The 23,448-nt window shown below is 40.7% G+C and overlaps 1 protein-coding gene across 2 annotated transcripts in view; it reads left to right on the top strand.

Moving 5' to 3' along the window:
• Nucleotides 1-19,533, top strand: part of ADNP (activity dependent neuroprotector homeobox) — a 30,289-nt gene extending 10,756 nt beyond the window's left edge. For both annotated transcript variants that reach the window (XM_082669802.1, XM_082669801.1), the window contains exons 2-4: nt 11,253-11,365; nt 13,161-13,253; nt 15,361-19,533. In XM_082669802.1, coding sequence (XP_082525928.1) covers nt 11,258-11,365; nt 13,161-13,253; nt 15,361-18,468 — 3,309 coding nt within the window. In that variant the 5' untranslated portion in view covers nt 11,253-11,257 and the 3' untranslated portion in view covers nt 18,469-19,533. The remainder of the gene's footprint in view (nt 1-11,252; nt 11,366-13,160; nt 13,254-15,360) is intronic.
• The last annotated feature ends 3,915 nt before the right edge of the window (nt 19,534-23,448 follow it).

Below are 23,448 nucleotides of genomic sequence, written 5' to 3'. Positions count from 1 at the left end.
AAAAAAAAAAAGCATATCTCAGATGGGCAAAGAAGATGTATAAATGGCCCAAAAGCACATGAAAAGATGCTCAACATCACTAGTCATTAGGGAAATGCTAACTAAAACTACAATGAAAATATATCTCACACCCATTAAGATGGTTACTGTTAAAAAAAAAAGTGTTGGTGAGGGTGTGAAGAAACTGGAACTGTACACTGTTGGGAGTGTAAATGGTAGAACCACAGAATTACCATGTGATCCAGCAGCAGTGTCTTGAAGAGATACTTGTACACCCATGGTCATAGCAGTATTATTCACAATAGCTGAAGGCGGAACAAGTGTCCAACAGGTGACTGGATAAATGTGATACATACATAGCATGGAATATTATTCAGCCATACAAGGAAGGGAAATCTGACATGATGCTCCAACTGGATAAACCTTGAAGGCATTGCTAGGTAAAATAAGTAGTCACAAAAGGACAGATACTTTGATTCCACTTATGTGAAGTACTTAGAGTAGTCAGAATCATAGAGGCAAAACGGAGTGGTGGTTGCCAGGTGCAGATGGGTGGGGAGAAATGGGGAGTTACTGTTTAATGGAGATAAAGTTTCAGTTTTGCAAGATGAAAAGAGTTGTGGAGATGGATGGCGGTGAGGGTAGCACAATAAAAGGTTAAAGCACCTCAATTCAGTTCAGACTAGCCACATTTTAAGGGCCTAATAGCCATTTGTGGCTAGTATCTGCCGTATTGGAAAGCATAGTTCTTAAAAATGAATTTATAAAATTTTCAAGCAACGTTGGTTTTCTTGCTGCTTGAGTAAATACTGAAATACATCTATTCCTTTTGTTGTTTGAGAAAAATTATGCATGCATAAAATCTGGAAGGATAAGTATACCCCAGTATTTACTATTGTCTTTGGGTAAAATTATTTGTGTTCTTTGCCTTATCTACATCTTGTAATCTTATACTAGGCCTAATTGCTTTTTTTTTTTTAACAGCTTAAGATATCTTTCGTATACCATACAATTCACCCATTTAAAGTGTATAATTCAATGTTTTCTAATATATTCAGGGTTGTGCACCTATCACCACAATTAATTTTAGAATATTTTCTTCACAAAGAACCCAGTACCCCTTGGCAATCACCCTCTATTCCCCCCCCCCCCCCCCGCCTATTTCCACCAGCCCTAGGCAACTTTAATCTCCTTTCTGTCTCTGAGATTTGCCTATTCTAGATATTTCATATAAACGGAATCATACAATAAGTAGCCTTTTGTGACTGACTTTTTTCACTTGGCATAATATTTTCAGGGTTCATCATGTTGGAGCATATATCGGTATTTCACTCCTTTTTATGGCTGAATCATATCCCATTGTATCAATACCATGTTTTACTTAACCATTTATTAGTTGATGGAGATTTGGGTTGATTTTCCTTCTCGGATATTATGAAGACTGCTGAGAACATACGTGTACAAGCTTTTGTGTGGGCATATGTTTTCATTTCTCAATTGCTTTTGTAACAAGAATGAACGGAATTTGGCAGGGGAAAGGAGACTAAGAGGTAGTTAGTTGAGAGCCGACTAGTCTCCTGCCTACCCCTGCCCTTTAGAAAAGGAAAAAAGATGACGAAAGCCTCTGCTTTTCCCAAGCAATTTTCAGAAGACTGTGCTTTGAGTATTGATAATGGATAACTGGTCCATTATCAATAGGAGAGACAGGATATATCTGGTTTTTGAAAAGGTATTGTTTTATTGAAGGATTCTAAAATTGTGGTTTTCATTTTGCAAGATATTACCATTACAGGGACTTCCCCGGCCGTCCAGTGGTTAAGACTCCTTGCTTCTACTACAGGGGGCATGGGTTTGATCCCTGGTTGGGGAACTAAGATTCCACATACCCGCACGGTGTAGCAAAAAAATTTTTTTAAAAAAATTTTTTTTAATTAAAAAAAAATATATATATATTACCATTACAGTTTGGATAGAAAGATATCCGTCAGATGTGACCATCTAGTGACTGTTGGCATCCACGGTGATGTTAAAAGCGCTTTAGGGCAAGTGGTCTCAGAGCTGAGTTCATGTTTCACTTCTTTGGATGTGATGGGACCATCTGACCTGAGATATGTGTGTGTATTCTTTTTTTTTTTCTTCCGGTACGCGGGCCTCTCATTGCTGTGGCCTCCCCCCCTGCAGAGCACAGGCTCTGGACGCGCAGGCTCAGCGGCCATGGCCCACGGGCCCAGCCGCTCCATGGCATGCGGGATCCTCCCGGACCGGGGCACAAACCCGTGTCCCCTGCATCGGCAGGCGGACCCCCAATCACTGTGCCACCAGGGAAGCCCTGTGTGTGCATTCTTTTTTTTTTTTTTTTTGCGGTATGCGGGCCTCTCACTGTTGTGGCCTTTCCCGTTGCGGAGCATAGGCTCCGGACGCGCAGGCTCAGTGGCATGGCTCACGGGCCTAGCCGCTCCGCGGCATGTGCAAACTTCCCGGACTGGGGCACGAACCCGTGTCCCCTGCATCGGCAGGCGGACTCTCAACCACTGCGCCACCAGGGAAGCCCTCCTGTGTGTGCATTCTTAATCTCCGTATCTCCACTTGAGCTGGTTTGGCTGAATTATTTATGGTTATTTCAACCTTGGGTATTAAAGTTCTGGCACTTTCAGATGTGTGTATATAACATGCTGTTGTTTACTTTTAATTAATGTCAGAGATCAGAGCTTCATCTGCATGGATAATGGGAAGAACACTGCATTCTAGGTCTGAAGATGACCTTGAGACCCAGCTCTGTCATTGACATGCTCATCACCCTTAAGCCAGTTGCTTCACCTCAGTTGCTAATCTGTAAAATGAGAAGAGTTTAGATTAGGCAAAACCCTAGGTTCTTTTCAGTGATTCAAAGTGCTGCTTTTTCATAACTGATTTTAGTTGGAATATGAATCTCAATCTCTTGTCTCCTAAGGCGTGTACTTTGTTCTTCATTTTGGAATTAGAATGTTCATGCCCCTTCAATTGAGAAGATACTTAAAGACTGTTGATAGTTATTTCTCTTCTAATCAGACATGGATTCAGAATAGCATATCTCTCATCAGCTAAACCAGCTAATGCTGAAAAAGGCAGCACATATGCAAAAAAAAAAAAAAGGATTGACTGTAGTTATATGTGTAAAGTGGCTGCCACCAACACAAATGCACCTTTTAGGAGCATTAATTTAAAAATAATATCCAGAATTAGAGAAGTGTTGTCCCACTTGACCTGATTATGTCACATCTGGAATAACAGTTTATTCAGGGCACCACAGAGATTGACCAACTGGAGTCTGTTCATTGGAGACTGGCGTAGGCGATAACAGAAGGAATGGTGAAAAGAACTGAGCATGGTTAACTTGGAGAAGGGGAAGTCTTGAGAGGGAAGGAGGAAGTGTCTTAAAAACTTGAGAGGCTGTTAGGTGGCTATGTAATTAGACGTCTGTAGCTGAACTGAGAGTTGTGGGCAGGTTACAGAGCATTGTAAAGAGTAAACTTGTGAACAGAGCTGTCCAGTGTGGGACAAGATGCCTGGTGGGGTTTGTGCTTCCCTCACAAAGTAATCAGGCAGAGAGTCTCTTAGAGCAGGGTTGTTTGTGGAAAGGATTCACACATTGTTCATAGAAAGTGGCCAAAAGTATTACTGTGATAAAACATTTTTGTACAGGATGCTGTATTTAGATGAATACACTCATTTTGCCTTGCGTAAATATAGTCTACCTACCAAAGAAATAGTTACGAAAACTTTTTTCTTTTTCTTTTCTTTTACATCTTTATTGGAGTATATTGCTTTACAATGGTATGTTAGTTTCTGCTTTATAACAAAGTGAATCAGTGATACATATGTTCCCATATCTCTTCCCTCTTGCCTCTCCCTCCCTCCCACCCTACGAAAACTTAATTTTAAGGAATTTAATAATTGATTTGGTTAAACACTTGAAGAAAACCTTTTTTTTCGGAAGTGGAGGCAGTTTTATATTTGACACTTACTCAGTTAATTGGGTTTCTTTTATTACCAAACTGAAAGAATAGTAAAAAATTAATGCAGTTAGTAGTTAAGAACAGAAGAAAAATTAGTTACATTCCCTGCCTGCTTCTTATCTTTATTAACAGTGTTCTGATATGATTATCCTAAGCAACATAATTGATGTTCATTATTTAAATTTAGCTTTTGGTGCAAGTATGTCTTCATTGGCAAAGTAGTTTCTCTTTCTAATCCTTCTCGGCTTTCCAAATACTCCCTTTTTTAGCCTCAACACTACTGAACATTTTCTGGTGAGATGGAAGAGAGGGAAGACTAAAACTTTGCTTTTTTACCTCTGTCATGCTGCACAGTTTTATCTGCTAATCCAGAAGAGCATTCTGCCCCTGGATAGTCAGACAGTTCCTTGTTTCGTGGTATTTGGGATTGAGGAAGAGAGGAAAAGGAGGAGACCGAGCTGCCTTTATGTGAAGAGCCGAGCCTGTGGCATCCAGAAGGTCTTTTGCCAAACCTTATAGGAAATTGAAAGATAAGCTGCTTCTGTTCAGGACTGTGTTTTAGAAAAAGATTGAGTAGGGTGATTGCTTCCAGACTGAATGTAGGCTCTAGGGTCTCGATGTGTTCACTCATCGGAGGGTGGTTCTAGAAAGACTTTACAAGGTTCATTTTTTTTCAAATACAAATATTACATAAAGCTTTTTACATCTGGTTTAATTTAAATGTAGGGCTAGTGACATCCTGAAAAGCAAATAAGGTGTCTGTGTTCACCACTTTGGATCCCAGAATAGTCAGGAAAGATAAACACTTGCTGGTTATAAAAACAAAGTGTTTTACAGTGACCACACTTTTTTTTTTACTCAGTGAGTGATATTGACAGGTATTAAATATGTTGTTGAGGGGGTAGCAGGAGGAGAAAACAGCAGAAATATGGGAATGATTTTTTTCCTTCTGCCTAAATAGTTTTTAACTTAATGGGTTCAAAATCCACAGAGATATCACAGATTTTTTTAAGTGCCATCATGGGTAGCAATGAAGTAACTGATGCTTTGATTCTCTTCGTGAGAATCTTCTTAAAATGCCTGTGTCTCTTAGAAAATAGCATAACTTAATATTTTTAGTTAGATCAGTGATTTATAGAAACTTCAAATATCTGACTCTTAAACCCCAGTGTGGATTATATAAATATGTGCACCAGCATTAAGTGGAGTATTGTTTTAAGGATTTAGGATCTGAATTTCTTACATATTAATTTGGGTTGATGATGTACCAAAAATGAAATTGTTTATATTGTAATAGTTTGAAAGTCTTCCTAATTTATTAACTTAGAAAATATTGCTGCCTTTTTTCTTCACTAGTAATGGCATCATTTCCAGCCTTTGATTCCCCCCCGCCCCCTACCAAAAAGGTATTTCCAGAGAGGCTGTATCTTTCTTCACAGCTTTAATGTAGAAATGTTTAAAAAAACAACAGAGTATAAACTACGTTCTAATCCTTAGGCTTACTGTGGGCTTCCTATAACCATATTCTGATCAAACTGTAATTTAGGGGAGATTTTCAGTGAACTGTTGGAATTCTGCTGTAGCCATCAAACGTCATGCTTTGGTTGACTGTCCGCTAGGTCCAGATTCTACATTTCAGTAGTCTGCCACCTTGGCATAAATTTGTATTATGAGCTTAGTTTAGACAAGTAACTATTTCAAGGAGATACTTGGAAACGGAGAACTTTTCCTTCTTCCTCTTTCCATCAACCTGACCCCCTCCCTCCACTTTTTATCTTTTTTATATTTCAACTAAGATTTCTTTAAAAACAAGGATTTCACCCCTTTTAAGGTCAGGTGGGGTGGTGGAAACCACTGGTTTAGTCTAAGTAACTTGTGTTTAGGTTTTAGCAGGAAGAAGTATCTATCCTGGTCTAGCTCTCAGTACAGTGTTAGAAATGTTTTTTTCTATGAAAATTCTAGATTTGCATTCACAGTATAATTGATGCAGTAGTTGTCATTCTGGTATATGTTCAAATTTCAGTTCCCAAATATTAGAAAGTAGCAGGGTTATGCCTGCAGGTGATGGAAACTAGGACACACCATCATATTTACTGGCATGTTAAATTAGCACCATATGTTCTTATTAGGAACTTGAAACATACAAGAATGCACGTAAAAATATGAAGAATTTGTATACTGGAAAATGCCACGCTAGATCCATACTTGGAGTCGTTTAAAATATAATCTGTAGAAGTTTGATTTGGAGGCTTTTTTTTTTTCTCCTGGCTTGATTATCTGTGCCTAGTCAAAGGTTTAAGATTGGGTTTTATGGGGGTTATTTTTGTTGTTTTGTTTTTACTTTCTGATGGCACAGTTATAAATACTTCTGCCCCTAAAAACAGGGACTAAATGATGCCATCCTTGATATGGTGGCTTTGCAGAGGAACTGCGATACACAGACAAGCCCCATTGACTGTTGGTACATTAGGTCCTGCAAATCTTGCCTTAAGCCTGCTAAACTAGTCCTCTCATCTGTTGGGTTCCCCTCCATCTTCCTGACCCAGATGAGCCTGAGTACAGCCCCTGACTAGATCCAAGCCTTTTGGCAGAGCTCTGGTTTCATAAATGATTATAATTACGTTTCTCAGTTAATGACCTCTTTGCCTAAATGAAGTTCACAGTCATTGATGTTGTATCATCATCCTTGTACAGTCCTCTTATACAGAGTTGGCTTGTAGATATTTCCTCGTGAGATAGGTTCTCTTGGCCTTTATTTACCCTCTTTGTACTTGGTGTAAAGGAGTACTTTTGCTTTTCGTATTTGGTGAGAAAAGAGGTACATGTATTTGATCAGTCTTACGTATTGTTATAATTTATATGGTTTTAAGTCATCATGGCTACAGATCTCAGATTTTCATTTCAGCCATCTGACTCTTGCTTTCTGAGGAAGGAATTGCTTTCTGAGTGGGAATTTGGCCGGGATTATTGGTAAAACTTTAATGTTTTGGCCCTAATTAGTAGGTGTGGGTATAATTTGCAGATTGATAAGGAGTGTGGCTGAATTATTCAACAGTGAATTTAAATCATTCTCAAAAATAAATAATTTAAGTCTAGTTCATCATATGCTTAACCAAAAGTTACTTAACTTCAGTTAATAAATCGCAGATGTTAACTCCATTATTAATGGGTTTGAGCTTTCCCCAAAATCTTTTAGAATTTACAAAATGTTTTACTCTTTCCATACAGTGTTTTTGATTAATGAAACGATGGGCCAACGCCTCTTTCAGAATAACTGTATCTCCCTGACAAATTCCTATTCTTCCTATTAGTCCCAGTTCACAAGAATAATTATTTTGCATAAAATTCCCCATCTTCCCTTACTTATTCACTTCACTTCTTCTCTGTCCCACTACCCAGTGGGTCTACCAGAACTTTTGTTTGCAAGTAACATGAACCAAAACTTAAGCAAAATTGATCATGTGTTTTTGTTCTTGTTCATGAAAAGTTTGGGGGAGGGATGGTTCAAGGGGGCTATCTTTCAGGCACAGCTAGATTGAGGACCTTAAGCAGTATCAACAGGAGTGTTTCCCTTTCTGTGCTTTTCGCATCGTCACTGTCCGCCCTGTTTGGGGCACATGTCCAGGTTTGTACTAACCAGTGTCTGCAGAGATAGAACACTAATTGGTTAACCTGTGTCGTATGCACGGTGGAGGAAGGGCCTCTTAACTGACAGCACCTCCACTGCGGCAGGAGTGGCTCCAAGAGGAAGTTGGGCAGGGAGAAGCAAGCATCTTTACTCCAGTGACCCAGTGCCTGCTGTATACCCCAGAAGCGATGGACTGTTGAAGGGGAAGAGCTGTGTCCTGTTCAGCTTTCTGTTTCTAGCACATTAATGGGCAGGGTGCTCCAAAAATGATTGATGAACAGTGGTTTCGTTCTATTAATTTGGATGTTTTTCCCTTTTTTATGCCATGAGCTGAGAAATTTATGGTTTGGCTGAAGGGAGCTCTCCTTGGTATTGGGAAATGGTGCTGACCTCGTCAAAATGGCCATCCTGATAGCCAGGGAGGCTCAAGAGAAAGGTTTAGCCACTGGGGACAAATGTGGAAAGTAATCCCACCCTTCTGCATTCCTTTCAATGCCCATCTCTAGACAGTTTTTGACATTATTGTAAGACATCTTCCTCCCTAAGAGTAAGGATTGTAAGAATTTGTTTTCATCTCTTCCTATTCAAAAGTGAGGAACGCCCCTTAATCTCAGGCAGTCAACTTCCTATTTACTCTGTCCTTACCCCTCAGTTAACAGAGTAAATAGAAAGGTATGGGCCCCAAGAATCAGATAGATAACATCAATGAACCCTGAAGGCAGCTGTTGATTTGAAGTTGTTTCTTAACAGCAGGTGATGGGCTGAAAAACAACAACAACAACAACAACATAGGGCCCTTGAGTTCTTTTTCTTATCACCCATGATTCTAACATTAACTGGTAAGAATTTGTTGGAGACTTTCTTACAAGGAACGTTTGGCTTGTTACAGGCATAGAAAAGCTTAAGAAATAGACACAGGAAATGGAGGATGGGAGTAGGAGGGAGCCTTCTTTGCTTATTATATTCCTATACTACATACCTGCTTTATATACTGAGAGAAGTGTTTTATTTAATAAGCGAAAAACCAGAAGAATCTCTAAGTGCTTTTGAGGATGCCAACACATATGAATGTGTTATTCTAGCTCCAGATGGACAAAATCTTGGAAATGGCCTCCGCAGAGGGTACCTCCATCTGGGGAAAGGGGCAGATGATAGAATTCCCAAGGTCATTAGAAATGTCAGAAATCTGCTTATGAAGACAGTTATAACCTTAACTCAGAATATTCTACATTTTTCAATGTAAACTTTTTCTCTCTTTTTTTTTTCTTGGCCGCACTGCACGGCATGCGGGATCTTAGTTCCCCAACGAGGGATCGAACCCGCACCCCCCTGCAGCAGAAACGTGGATTCTTAACTACTGGACTGCCAGGGAAGTCCTGATGTAAACTTTAACTTGGATTCCTCCTAGCTAATCATAGAACAAATAACTTTTTTGTAGCATTTTCCAATAAGCAAGGTAACTTTTATTTATAAACCTGTTTAATTCAACTCAAATAAGTAAACTTAAGATTTATTCTATTGCTGAAATATCACTGTCTATAAATAAGTTTTTTGTAACTAAGCTCCCTTAGAGCATATTCTTACTTTTTCAGAACCGTAGGTGGATAAATTGGGTACAACGAAGCAGCGAGGTGCTTCACTTGGAGGTCTTGAAACAACTTTGTTAGCTGTGGGTGGGCACTTAGAACACCTGGTATTTTCCATAGGAAACTGGGTTTTCCTTTATCCTGAGCTGCAGTTTGGCTCCCTAGGATGTTTTCTGTAGGGCGGGGGGGGGGGGGGCGGCATTTCCAAATCTGTGTGTGTGTGTTTTGCTGTGCTTATCCAGGAGGCAGGGAAAGCCAGAAAGGGCTGCCTCTGGGGTACGTCTGTGCTCTGAAGTGAAACAGGATTCACATGGGATGTTCCAGAAGAACTGGATTTTGACCCGTGGAGAGTTGATAAAATGAATGGAGAAACAAAATGTCTCTTTTCAGAATTGGGTGTTTATGGACATTCATTTTGATGCCTGGTCTCTTCAGAATTAGCCTGTAACACTTCCTGTATTTCTGGAACACTTTTCTTGTATTTCTGAAACATTTTTCTATCAGGTGGTTCTCTCTAAATGACCTAGTTTGTGCGAACCTAGATTTTTCTTTTTAATCAGTTTATTAAGCAACTGATTTTTTTTTAAACCATCCAAAAGATGGTTCAGAACAATTTAGGAATAAAATTTCCACAAGGAATAATGGATTTGGCCTTGAACGCACACTAATTTGTATCAGAACTGACTTCTAAGTCTGTTAGCTAAATGATACACAGATTATTAGATGGCAGAGTGCAGAGGATACCATAGTCATGCTTCATAACTAGGAGTTCCATCCTGAGGGTGTGTTTTGCAGTGAACTGCATTCATCTTTTGGCCTCAGGTATACGAAGTTCTGGTAACATATTGAGATTTAGAATTTCTAGAAGTTGCTGGGACATTTTGGTAGGCTTCATTTTTTTTTTTCCATTTTTCATAGTTAATATTGATGTTTGGATTTGAATAATAAGTGAGGTAACATGATATCTTATTACATGTGTATTAGTTGACTTTATGATTGTGGTTTACAGATGGTAGTGGTATTATAGAGTGACAGCCTTGATTAATTAGAAAACCAGATTTTCATGTATTGAATACTAAATTTTAAATCCAGATGCATTGGCTTTTGTTTCTGCCTGTTTTTGATTTTTAGAACTACTTTATATCTTGCAAAATTTATTTGGATTATTAAGTCGATGATTAGTTTTTACACTATTTTGTAGGAAACATTTATGGTCACATTGGAAGCCATACAAATTCTCAGCTGCCCAAGTTTTATTAATTTTATTTTCTTAACCTTTGTTTTTAAGGAACTTGGGAAAGTGGGTCTAAATTTCTTCTTTAATGTATTGGGTCATTTAAATAATTTTTCAATTCCCTCATACACACATAAGCTTTTCGTTTTTCAAAAGGGACCCCCCCAAAGTCTGTAACAGTTATTATTTGCTCTGGTGCTGAGTGCCCAGCTTTCCCCGTCTCAGCACTCATTCCGTGGCATTAGTGAGTGCCTTTGTCCAGGTGTGGTGCTGGCTGGGGGGCAAGTTACACAGCCATTCTTGTCTTTCGTTTGGGTGGTGTGCAGAAACTTACGGTTACCACAGCAATACGAAGGGTAGCTCCCAGACAACAGAAACTTATTTCCCCTGGCACTCAAAATTATGTGGTAATGATGCTGAAATGGTGAACATTTTTCTGTTCTCAGAGGTTCAGCATCACAAGGAGAAAAGCACTCACACTTGATTTTGAAGTAATCGGTTGGTATATAAACCTCATTCTCAACTTTAAATAAGCTCATCACCAAACTAGTTTTTTAAAAGTCTAATCAGAATTGTGCCACATTAGATTCATGTTACCTGTGATATAAAATGTCCTGTTAAAAATAGAAAAGATCAGAGAGTACTTATTTTGCCTGCCTGCTCTAAGTATTCAGAACATGCTGGATAAGGATATCTATTCACCTTTTTTGTCAGACTGGGCCAGGGTTTGTGATCCTACCATCAGTGGAATTAGTAAATATCACAAGTTGTACATGTTTTGACTTGACTTAAATTTTTTTTTCCAATAGAAACTATGTTCCAACTTCCTGTCAACAATCTTGGCAGTTTAAGAAAAGCCCGGAAAACTGTGAAAAAAATACTTAGTGACATTGGGTTGGAATACTGTAAAGAACACATAGAAGTAAGTAGCATGTCATTTTTTTAATTTTAACATGACTCAGCTTCTGATCCATTACTTTGTGTCAGTGGCCAGGATCGTTAATTCTTTGGGGTGATTCTGTATTTTAACTGCAGCGTTAGCTTTGCCTGAGCTTTCTTAAGTAGCCTAACTTGTTCCCTTCTCCCTAAAATGGGCTTTTTCATCTTTGCATCCTGGAGCAAAAGCAGTTACCACTGAGGACGTACCACATCAGTCATTTTTTACTAGGTGCTTTAAAGTGGTCTCTAAATTCAAATCCTTAAAACAACCCCTAGGGGATATAGGAATTCTTATCTCCAATTTACAGATGAAGAACCAGTAAAGAAATAGGTCCACCTCACAGCTGAGCATGTGGCAGGGTCTGTCTGTGAGACTCCAGAGCCTGTTCTCATTCTGATATGCCTGAATGTTCTGATTGGCCTTCTGATTGTTGAGGCGTGGTGGTTTGGGTGCTTGTTGTCTCTTTCCTTGGGATTTGAGCATTTGTTGGCCCTTTTGACCCATCGTAGACTATTATCTTCCCCTAGGTAACAGTTTGGACTTCACAAACTGTTTTTCTAGCCTTTTTATTCTATGAGCTTTATTAACAGCCCTGTGGGATAGCCAGTGTAGTGGTCTCCTCTTCTAGATCTCATTACTCCAGGTCTTGTGGTTAGTTGATCAACAACCTCTGATTGGAAAGAAATGTTTAAAGCTATTTTCCCCACTAGCCTTTTAAGTTCCAGCTGGCCAGGGACCTTAACTACCTTGTCCATCTTTGTATCCTCAGCACTTAGCACAGTGCTGGGCACGTAATAGGCACTCAGTAAATGTTTGGATGGAATTGAAAGTAAAAAAGCAATTTCCTTCATGCAACAGGTTTTCTTTTCCTGGTTCCTATTAATCCTACTTTAGGGGTATATCATGAAGACTGAAGCTTCTCAAAATTGGATTTCTCTAGTTATGTCGTCCCTGGTGTGGCAGTTCAGTCCCTCAGTTTCAGGTAGATCTGCCTGATGAAACAGTCCATTTACTTCCCATGCAGTGGGGTAATCTTCACAAGAATAAATAATGCAAATGTTAAAGGTACCTTTTCTATCCTGCATTTGATTTGTTCCTCCCATTATTGCGCCCACTACATACTCTGGAATATATGTGTACTTGATTTTCCACACTGAACTGTGACCCTTTTAGGAACAAGAGGAATTTTACCATAAAACTCTTTATGTTCCTGTCTCAGGGTGGAGGGGATCAAATTTTTACACAAGAGTGTAAATTTAACATAATACTACTTGCTTTCTTTGAATAGCTTTCCTCCTTTTGGGGTTCAGAAATCCTGAGTTTTCGTTCCAGTCCAATCCCACCCCACCCCCATCTCCCACAAAAGACTTTTCTTGCACAGAACCAGAATATCTCATCTGTAGCACTATAAGTGAATGTTGCTCTCTTACACTCCATTCTAATATTACAACTGATGAGTTATATAGTACTCTTACGAAGGGTGCTTTGGTATTAATATGTGGCTGAATTTTTTACTTACTTAGTTAGAACTTCCAGTGGTTTCTTTGGAAACCTGGTGACCATCAGGGGAATGATTAGTTGACATAAAAAGTTCAGTGTAACATCCATATGCCCTTTTGTATTTCCTAGAGCTTTATCGATCCTAGATCCTAGTTGAGTTCTCGGTGGTGTCGATTTTCCTATGCATCTCCCCAACCCTAGTTAGAGATAGGATTTATATGTAAAGTTGAGCTAGAGTTGATACAATGTTTTTGAAACTTCTTTCACTGTTTTCTAGGATTTTAAACAGTTTGAACCTAATGACTTTTATTTGAAAAACACTACATGGGAGGATGTAGGACTGTGGGACCCTTCACTTACAAAAAACCAGGTAAGTGGCACAGGAGACTTCCCCAGTTCTATTCAGTTCTATTTTTCATGGTACTGCATTGTTGTAGGCAACAACCTAACGTGGGAAGTGTTGAAACTGATTGTTTCATATATTCCTAAGAGGTAGGGAAAATTAGGAAGAACTTTTGGTCTTTTTTTTGTCATTGTACTGAAACTTCAAGTGTAAGAAGAATAGGAAAGTTTGTTACTTAAAAGTTGTGAAGCCCACTATATACCAGCATTCCCCTCTCCTCCCCTAACCCCTGTCAAAAGTTTTTTGGTTCTAATTCTAAAATGTTCCCTCCAGCATTCTGTTCACCTAGGGTATCCATCATTTTTCTGTGTTGCAATCCTTGTTTTTTCTAGAGAAGTGAAGACAGGGCTCTTGCCTCCATTTACGTTTTCTTACTCATCTGTGTTGTCACCCAACCTCTCCGGGTAGCCTAAGCCAGCACATGGGGGATGGGACACATGGCTCTGTAGGATGGCAGAGTGGTGCAGCTTAATTTTTACAAATTGGAATTAAAAACAGTATTAGGTAATCAAGGGCACCAGCTATGCCGGCAAATATCAATAGGTGATGATATAACAAAAATGAAGTTATAGGTGATTTTTTTTCCACAGGGAGAAGTGATTATCAATTCAAACTGTACCACTGTTTATTTCAAGTGATTGTAGTAATTCTGGATTATTGATCTGTTCATCTGTTGGAACATACTTGGCAGGGAATCAGTACTTTTAAAATCCACCTCAGAAATTTGATAATATAGTCATATGTTTCTTTCTTAGAAATACCCCAAGAAAGGGTATTAACCAGCAGTCTTAAAATATGAAAGCTTTCCAGTGGGACACATCACTTAGTTAATTCAGTTTTACAAATACTAAAAAAGGGTTGAGCTTAAAGGAAAACCAGAGTATTTCATTTTGGTTTGAATTGGTATCTGAAACAAGGTAGGTTTCTTAGGTTTCTAGGGGAAAAAAGATCACCTCTCACCAAACTTGTGTTTCACCTATCTTCAAAGGACCAACTGCACAGATGTTAATGAGCATGGTTCTGTAAGTTGCTCTTTGATACCACTATATTCTGCAATGCTTTACTTTTTTATTGGCTTTTTAACACCTTGCTTTCCTCACAGTCCGTAGGAAATTTTTATTTAATTTCTTAATTTGAATCAAAGCAGCTGTCACTTCATTACTTCTTTTGAAGCTGCTCTTAAGAAGGAACAGCATGGCTTGTAGAAGAAAGCCGACTTTTCAAATCATTAGTTTTTTGATCTCAGTGAAAACTGAATACTATACTTTGATCAGAGGGGGGAAATGTTTTGAGATTTTTGAAGATGAGCCTTTTTCTCTATGAAAATTTTTCCATGATGGGGAGGATCAAAGGTGTGTCTTTATATCATATGCCTAATTGCACTACAGCACTCTGGGCCCTGAGTTTTACTATATAGTGAATCTGAAGCCTTCAGCAACTTACCAGTTCACAGAGTAATTGTAGTGATTTCACCTAGCTTATTCTTATCCTTTCTAACTAAAATGTTTATCTTGAAGCCGTTTGTCTTTGGTTTCTCTAAAACTAATGAGCAAATGTGACTGGTCTTTTCTGAAAACACTGAGGAAGAACTTTGAATGGAGTTTTTATTTACACTGTGATGCCAAAACAAGTGTTTCGTTTAAAACAGCTTTCTCATTTGAATATTTTATAAATTTATTTTGCATTTTGCAAAAGGAAAAAATGATACTCAAATCTCAGTGCATTATAGAGTTTCAGTTCTAAAAATAGCATTATGTCTCTTAAAGACTGTCGGTGGGGGGCTTCCCTGGTGGTGCAGTGGTTGAGAGTCTGCCTGCCGATGCAGGGGACGCGGGTTCGTGCCCCGGTCCGGGAGGATCCCACATGCCGTGGAGCGGCTGGGCCCGTGAGCCATGGCCGCTGGGCCTGCATGTCCGGAGCCTGTGCTCTGCAGCAGGAGAGGCCACAATGGTCAGAGGCCCACGTACCGCAAAAAAAAAAAAAACAAAAAAGACTGTCTGGGGGAAAATAGCCTAAAACCTGTTACTGCTTATCTGAAGTGGCATTCTGATTCCAGTTTTTGTCTTTTCTTTAGGACTATCGGACAAAACCTTTTTGCTGCAGTGCTTGCCCATTTTCTTCAAAATTTTTCTCTGCCTACAAAAGTCATTTCCGGAATGTCCATAGTGAAGACTTTGAAAATAGGATTCTCCTTAATTGCCCCTACTGTACCTTCAATGCAGACAAAAAGACTTTGGAAACACACATTAAAATATTTCATGCTCCAAACGCCAGCGCACCAAGTAGCAGCCTCAGCACTTTCAAAGATAAAAGCAAAAGCGATGGCCTTAAACCTAAGCAGGCTGACAGTGTAGAGCAAGCTGTTTATTACTGTAAGAAGTGCACTTACCGAGATCCTCTTTATGAAATAGTTAGGAAGCACATTTACAGGGAACATTTTCAGCATGTGGCAGCACCTTACATAGCAAAGGCAGGAGAAAAATCACTCAATGGTGCAGTCCCCTTAGGCACAAATGCCCGGGAAGAAAGTAGTATTCACTGCAAGCGATGCCTTTTCATGCCAAAGTCCTACGAAGCTTTGGTACAGCATGTCATTGAAGACCATGAACGCATAGGCTATCAGGTCACTGCCATGATTGGGCACACAAATGTGGTGGTTCCCCGATCCAAACCCTTGATGCTGATTGCTCCCAAACCTCAAGACAAGAAGGGCATGGGACTCCAATCAAGAATTGGTTCCCTCGCTTCTGGAAACGTCCGGTCTTTACCATCACAGCAGATGGTGAATCGACTCTCAATACCAAAGCCTAACTTAAATTCTACAGGAGTCAACATGATGTCCAATGTTCACCTACAGCAGAACAACTACGGAGTCAAATCTGTAGGCCAGGGCTATGGCGTTGGTCAGTCAATGAGACTGGGTCTAGGTGGCAACGCACCAGTTTCCATCCCTCAACAGTCTCAGTCTGTGAAGCAGTTACTTCCAAGTGGAAATGGAAGATCTTACGGACTTGGGTCAGAGCAGAGGACCCAGGCACCAGCAAGATACTCGCTGCAGTCTCCAAATGCTTCGTCTCTCTCATCGGGCCAGTTAAAGTCTCCTTCCCTCTCCCAGTCACAGGCATCCAGAGTATTAGGTCAGTCCAGTTCCAAACCTGCTGCAGCTGCCACTGGCCCTCCCCCACCCAATACTTCGTCAACTCAGAAGTGGAAAATATGTACAATCTGTAATGAGCTTTTTCCTGAAAATGTCTATAGTGTGCACTTCGAAAAAGAACATAAAGCTGAGAAAGTCCCAGCAGTAGCCAACTACATTATGAAAATACACAATTTTACTAGCAAATGCCTCTACTGTAATCGCTATTTGCCCACAGACACTCTGCTCAACCACATGTTAATTCATGGTCTGTCTTGTCCATATTGCCGTTCAACTTTCAATGATGTGGAAAAGATGGCAGCACACATGCGGATGGTTCACATTGACGAAGAGATGGGACCTAAAACAGACTCTACTCTGAGTTTTGATTTGACATTGCAGCAGGGCAGTCACACTAACATCCATCTCCTTGTAACTACGTACAACCTGAGAGATGCCCCTGCTGAGTCTGTTGCTTACCATGCCCAGAATAACCCTCCAGTCCCCCCAAAGCCTCAGCCAAAAGTTCAGGAAAAGGCAGATGTTCCTGTTAAAAGTTCACCTCAAGCTGCAGTGCCCTATAAAAAGGATGTCGGGAAAACCCTTTGCCCTCTTTGCTTTTCCATCCTAAAAGGACCCATATCTGATGCACTTGCACATCACTTAAGAGAGAGGCACCAGGTTATTCAGACGGTTCACCCAGTGGAGAAAAAGCTTACCTACAAATGCATCCACTGCCTTGGCGTGTATACCAGCAACATGACCGCCTCGACTATCACTCTGCATCTGGTCCACTGCAGGGGTGTTGGAAAGACCCAGAATGGCCAAGATAAGACAAATGCACCCTCTCGGCTTAACCAGTCACCAGGCCTGGCACCTGTGAAGCGCACTTATGAGCAAATGGAATTTCCCTTGCTGAAAAAGCGAAAGTTAGATGATGACAGCGATTCGCCCAGCTTCTTTGAAGAGAAGCCTGAGGAACCTGTTGTTTTAGCTTTGGACCCCAAGGGTCATGAAGATGATTCCTATGAAGCCAGGAAAAGCTTCCTAACAAAATATTTCAACAAGCAGCCCTATCCCACCAGGAGAGAAATTGAGAAGCTGGCGGCCAGTTTATGGTTGTGGAAGAGTGACATTGCTTCCCATTTTAGTAACAAGAGGAAGAAGTGTGTCCGAGACTGTGAAAAGTATAAGCCTGGTGTGTTACTGGGCTTCAACATGAAAGAATTAAACAAAGTTAAGCATGAGATGGATTTTGATGCTGAGTGGCTATTTGAAAATCATGATGAGAAGGATTCCAGAGTCAATGCTAGTAAAACTGCTGACAAAAAGCTCAACCTTGGGAAGGAAGATGACAGTTCCTCAGACAGTTTTGAAAATTTGGAAGAAGAATCCAATGGAAGTGATAGCCCTTTTGACCCTGTTTTTGAAGTTGAGCCTAAAATCCCTAATGATAACCCAGAGGAACACATACAGAAGGTAATTTCTGAGGATGCTTTAGAGTCTGAGAAGCTAGACCAAAAAGAGGAGGATGGTTCAAAATATGAAACTATTCATTTGACTGAGGAACCAACCAAACTAATGCATGACGCCTCTGATAGTGAGGTGGACCAAGATGACGTTGTTGAGTGGAAAGATGCTGCTTCTCCATCTGAGAGCGGCCCTGGTTCCCAACAGGTGTCAGACTTCGAGGACAACACATGCGAGATGAAAACAGGAACCTGGTCCGATGAGTCTTCCCAGAGTGAAGATGCAAGGAGCAGTAAGCCAGCTGCCAAAAAAAAGGCTACCATGCAAGGTGACAGAGAGCAGTTGAAATGGAAGAATAGTTCCTATGGAAAAGTTGAAGGGTTTTGGTCCAAGGACCAGTCACAATGGAAGAATGCAACTGAAAATGATGAGCGCTTATCCAGCCCACAGATTGAGTGGCAGAATAGCACAATTGACAGTGAGGACGGGGAGCAGTTTGACAACATGACTGATGGAGTAGCCGAGCCCATGCACGGCAGCTTGACCGGAGTTAAACTGAGCAGCCAGCAGGCGTAAGGGCCAGCTTCTCTGGCATTGGTGACAGATGCTGCAGCCTGGAACTCTGTGCTCCTTTCAGTATGACTGCAAAGCTGTATTCTAACTGGTACCGCCTTTTGAGTGCTGGGTCATCAGGCTGTGGGGACATGTGGCCACTCTGATCCACGTGGTTATTTCTAAGTCTATGACACATGATTGGCTGATCTTGCTTTAGAACGTGCTGTGACAGGCACAGTAACTAAATGTGAAAAACCAGTAAGTTGGGGGCTCATGAACGCACACGAGAAAAAGCAGAGGTTTATTTTATCTGCCTTCTCAACATTTCTTTCCCTCTGTAAAATGTTTGGTTGGATGTCCTTGAGAAGCGTTCTCTTGATTCAAACGGTAGTGTAGGGCCAACATACAAGCTACCAGTCCAATGTGTATAGTAGACTTTGGGGAAATTGATTTTTTTTTCATGTATTCATTCTGAATAGTTGAAATGTATATTTGTACAGTCTTTTAGACCTATTCAAGTGATGCTTCTGATATTGTTATTGTGTACCCATCATAGATTTGTTTCTTTTTTTAGTGTTGCCCTTGCTGTGTTAATAAGCGCTGTATCTAGTTGACCTAGCAAAAGCCTGAAACTACGCTAGTGTGGACTTCGGGACAGACTTAGTTTTTGCACATAACCTTGTACAATCTCGCAACAGAGGCCAGCCACATAAGATATATATCTGGACTCTCTTGTATTATAGAATTTTTCTTGTTCTGAATATCCTTGACATTACAGCTGACAAAAACAAAAACTGGTATTTCAGATGTTTCCTGAAATCTTTTAAGCTAAAATCACATGCAAGAATTGACTTTGCAGCTACTAATTTTGACACCTTTTAGATCTGTATGAAAGTGTGTTGTGTTGAAGCAGCAAACCAATGACTGCTGCCTTTTGGATATTTAGTTTTCTCTTTAGTTAAACACCACCCTGGTGTAGTCATTTATACCATCTAATATATGACACACTGTTGTAGTATGTATAATTTTGTGATCTTTATTTCCCTTTGTATTCATTTTAAGCATCTAAATAAATTGCTGTATTGTGCTTAATGTAAATATTTGCTTTATTACACATTACAGTCCTGTGTGTCCATTATGTCTTGTGCCAGTTGATGCCATGGCTCTCTTTCATCAGAGATGGAGGTACAGCCACTGAGGAAACTTGTGGAAGACCAAGATTTGCTGCCGTTGGCATAAAGAATGCTTTCTCTCAAGGCACCTGTTGCAAATTCTTTGGTTTGGTTTTTGTCTTTTTCCCTTTTTACTTGCTAAAATAAACATCCTCGAGTTTTTTCAGTTCCCCTTTTGTTAAGGAGCAGAGCCTGCTTATATATGTAAATGTATCGATAAAAGGATGTAAACAAGTTAGCATTCATTTGCAAGCAGAATCTTAATGCCCTGGTGTTCTTTTGTCTAAATGAAGTAAATGTTAGTTTTCACCTTATAATGGGAACAATTGTACTAAACAGTCAGCTATTCTCTGCTTTTGTTATAACTCTCTGGACCATCTTGCTGTTATGAAAAAGGCTTTGGAGATCACACGTTTGGAGGGCTGTCAAGATACAAGGAGCTGGTATGATGCGTCTACTATGCATGGATTCCCAAGAGCCAACCCCGTACTAAACAGAAAGTTACAAAGAGGCAGAATTAGGCCGATGTTTTTGGCAGTTAGGACAGTGATGGGATGGATGCTCCAATCCATGCAGAGGCTGGTCAGTCACCTCTCAGGGACATTGGCCTAAAGAGTTCTGAAGTGGCTAGTTTCCATGATTTCTGAGACTCTTCCCAGAAGGTTCATCTTGTTAATGCTTTTGCTACACAGGAATAAAGGTTTGACCGACGTTCCCCTAAGATGTAAAGTCGTGCCTCTCAAAAAACAATACAGGAGAAAGCACAAAAATAGACTAGAACCTTTAGGGTGTTCGGGGCTGGCACGGAGCTACTTTAACTCCATTATACAGATTATAAATTCTGTGGACACCAGCTAGCATTTAGGACAGGATGTCCCCAAGTTAAGAGGCTACAGATTACCCAATCAGAAAAACCGGCATTGAGAAGGTCTCTTTCCCTTGAGGACAGTAATACCAGCTGCATTTAAGCCATCTCACATTTGTTTTGAAATTAGACTGCCTAATTAAAAGGTAGGAAGAATTTAGCCTGGGCTTATGAGGCCTACATGGAGTGCTAGTGAGACTTGTGCAAAATAGTGGGGCGGGGCGGGGTGGGGGGATGTTCCAGGTTGGACATTTGAACAAAGATAGATGAGTATGCTTCCTTCCTGAGGTGGTGTGAATGGGCCTTGTTGGCATATGAGAAGAGTTTAGCCACCTAAGAACTGGAAATAAAGAAGATTTCCAAGTAGAAATGTTGCAGAAGCCCTAAAAGTGTCTCAATAAAAGCCATTTTTAAAAAATGCTGTTGCTACTGTTTGCTTTTGGAATAATCTGGAAATAAAAACTGGCATTCTGCCATCTTCTAATTAGAGAAGGTCTATAACTGTAGATTGAATAATCCTGTAGATTTGCTTTTTAACAAGGAAAAACAAAATTCCAGAGAACTTTTTGCCCTTTCAGTTTCCTGTGGCCATGAGTTTCAGACTCATATTGAGTAGCACTATGGTTTCTCTCCCTTTTCAGCACCTTGAAGCATTTTCTTGTCCCATCTTTGGTTCCCTGTCATTGAGCAGTACAGGGTCTTCAGCAAACAGCTCTCTGTCCCCTCTTAAATTCCAAGTAAAAAAGGATCTGCCTCCTTTTCTCCCCTGTGGCTGTGTTTCTGTCTGCTCGAAATGCCTACCCACTTGCGAAGACGCACAGTACTTCAGGAGGGGACAAAGTAAGTGCCTGACTCGAAAATGCTCCATCAAGACTGGGCGTGCCCCGCCCGAAACACTTCCCCGGGAGCCATCCAGCTTGCTTTTGCCAAGTGAGTACTGCCACATAGAGGCGTGGTTCCCCACATTGTGGGCTACCAGCACCCAACCTTGAGATGGGAATCCCAAATCACCTCTAGGTGATTATGTGCCACGCGAGCTGGAGAACCACTTAGCTTGAGTGATGGAAAAATCTACTTTTCACCAGCGAGACTAGGTAGAGCATACTGAATCTGGATTCCACAGAGCAGCCGGTCAGCCTTCTGCCCCTCCCTTAGGCAATGATCTTTTCAAGCCATTGTGACCCTTAACTGCCAACCCACCCTGTAGCTCACTGGCCTGGCACCAGTAGCAGGCAGGTTTCACCAAAGTGTCATGTAGGAACATTTCAAACTCCTAAACCCCCAGAGGACTGAAAACAAAAGGAAGAGGCTGCTCTCACCATTCTGAAATGCATTCCAACATACCAGTTATTAACTGGCCACCATGATGTACGTGGTCTAGGGAAATACTCAGCTGAGAGAAACTAGACAAGTTAGAAAAAAAGGTGTTTTCTGCCAACTACTACTAGAAGGCTAGCTCAAAAACGGATCCAAACTTGGATCACCGTTTGGTAATTTTTTGCATCCTGCTACTTCCCATCAACTTACTCCACTTTAAAAAGTTAACTTTAACATTCACTATAACGAATCCTAGTGGAATTACAGCTTAATGGAGTTGTGTTCAAAAATTGGCATATAAGGCAAAAACTGCATGTATCCTGAAAATCCTTAAGTCATGATTTCAAAGTGCTCCAGCTAAGAGGACACAGGAGGGAAAGTCCATAGTCATTTCCAGGACACATTCTCTGGTTTTTTCCAGCTATGTACAGTGTTATCAGTATACCTTAGAAAGGTGCGAGGCCATTTAAACCTAAACTGGTTTTTGCAATAAAAATCTTGCTGTACCTTTATGAATGTCTTATTACCAAGTGAAGCAAAATGGATAGCCTAATAAGCAAATTGTTCAACTTTTGGGAACTGATAGAGCAAGAGGCTAGAAATAAAAGGGCTTTTCCAATGCATTTGATGTCAGCGCCATACTGGCTGCCATCTAGAATGGAGCAGAATGTGACAGCTGTGTACATGGGGCAGCCATCTGGGAATCTAAAAATTAAAAGACCTTGCCTTGGGGACCATTGGCGAAAAGATCACTGCACGACTTGCTGGTGGCTGCAACTGCTGGCACACAGCTCTACGGGCTTCCCCGGGAAGAGGACTCCGAGAGAGGCTTAAACACAGAGCCCTCCAAGAAGGGGACCTCCAGGCCAGGGGTGAGATTACACCTTTCCTAGGAGTTCAGCACTGTTCCTGAAAATGCCTGGGGCTCAGCACACATCCTGAGTACATATTTACTCAAGGACTTTCCAAACATCACAGAAGTGTTCCTGGGACTAGATGTAGGGCATTAGATTCCAAGATAATTTGAGTCCTCAAAACAGTCCTGCCCCAATTCCCTAAACCACCCCCCAACACAAAAAAAAGTCCTCTAAAGGGAGTATTAGTACTAGGTTTTGGGTTTCAGGACATGAAGTTTCAGAGAAGCCAACTTGTCCCAAGATTCCAGCTGGCAGAGGGGAGATGCTGACTTGGACTCAGGATATCTGAGTCCACAGCCCCTGGAATTCCCAGCCGCACCATCCAGCCTTGATCTTGGCTGAAGACTATCCTCTTAAGAAAGGCTTTCCCTGCTATGAATGCAAAGACATGTGAGCCTTGGTTTCTAAACCAACACATCATAGTTTCCCTGGCACAGCGTTTCCCAAACTATACTCGTTCACATTGCCATCTTTGTCACTTTTGCCACATCTGCCTAACAGCTGCTTTACATACTTAGTACGTTTCAACTCCCCTTTGTGAAAGGGAAAACCATCTCTACAAAAAAAGAACCACCAGCATAATTTGCCATTAATGAAGGCATCCCTAAAAACACATACAAAACGTTAGACTAAAAATGTGCCACCTGTCATTGCTTGCTGAGGGCTGTGAGCCTGAGACTTGCTCTGTTTGTTAAAAAGGAAAATCAGAAGGGCCCAGGGCACACTAGCA

The sequence above is a fragment of the Grampus griseus genome (genome assembly GCF_964374135.1).
Source record: "Grampus griseus genome assembly, chromosome: 14".
Classification (NCBI taxonomy): Eukaryota; Metazoa; Chordata; class Mammalia; order Artiodactyla; family Delphinidae; genus Grampus; species Grampus griseus.
Note: the sequence above shows the minus strand (reverse complement) of the source record. Positions and strands in the feature narration are given on the sequence as shown.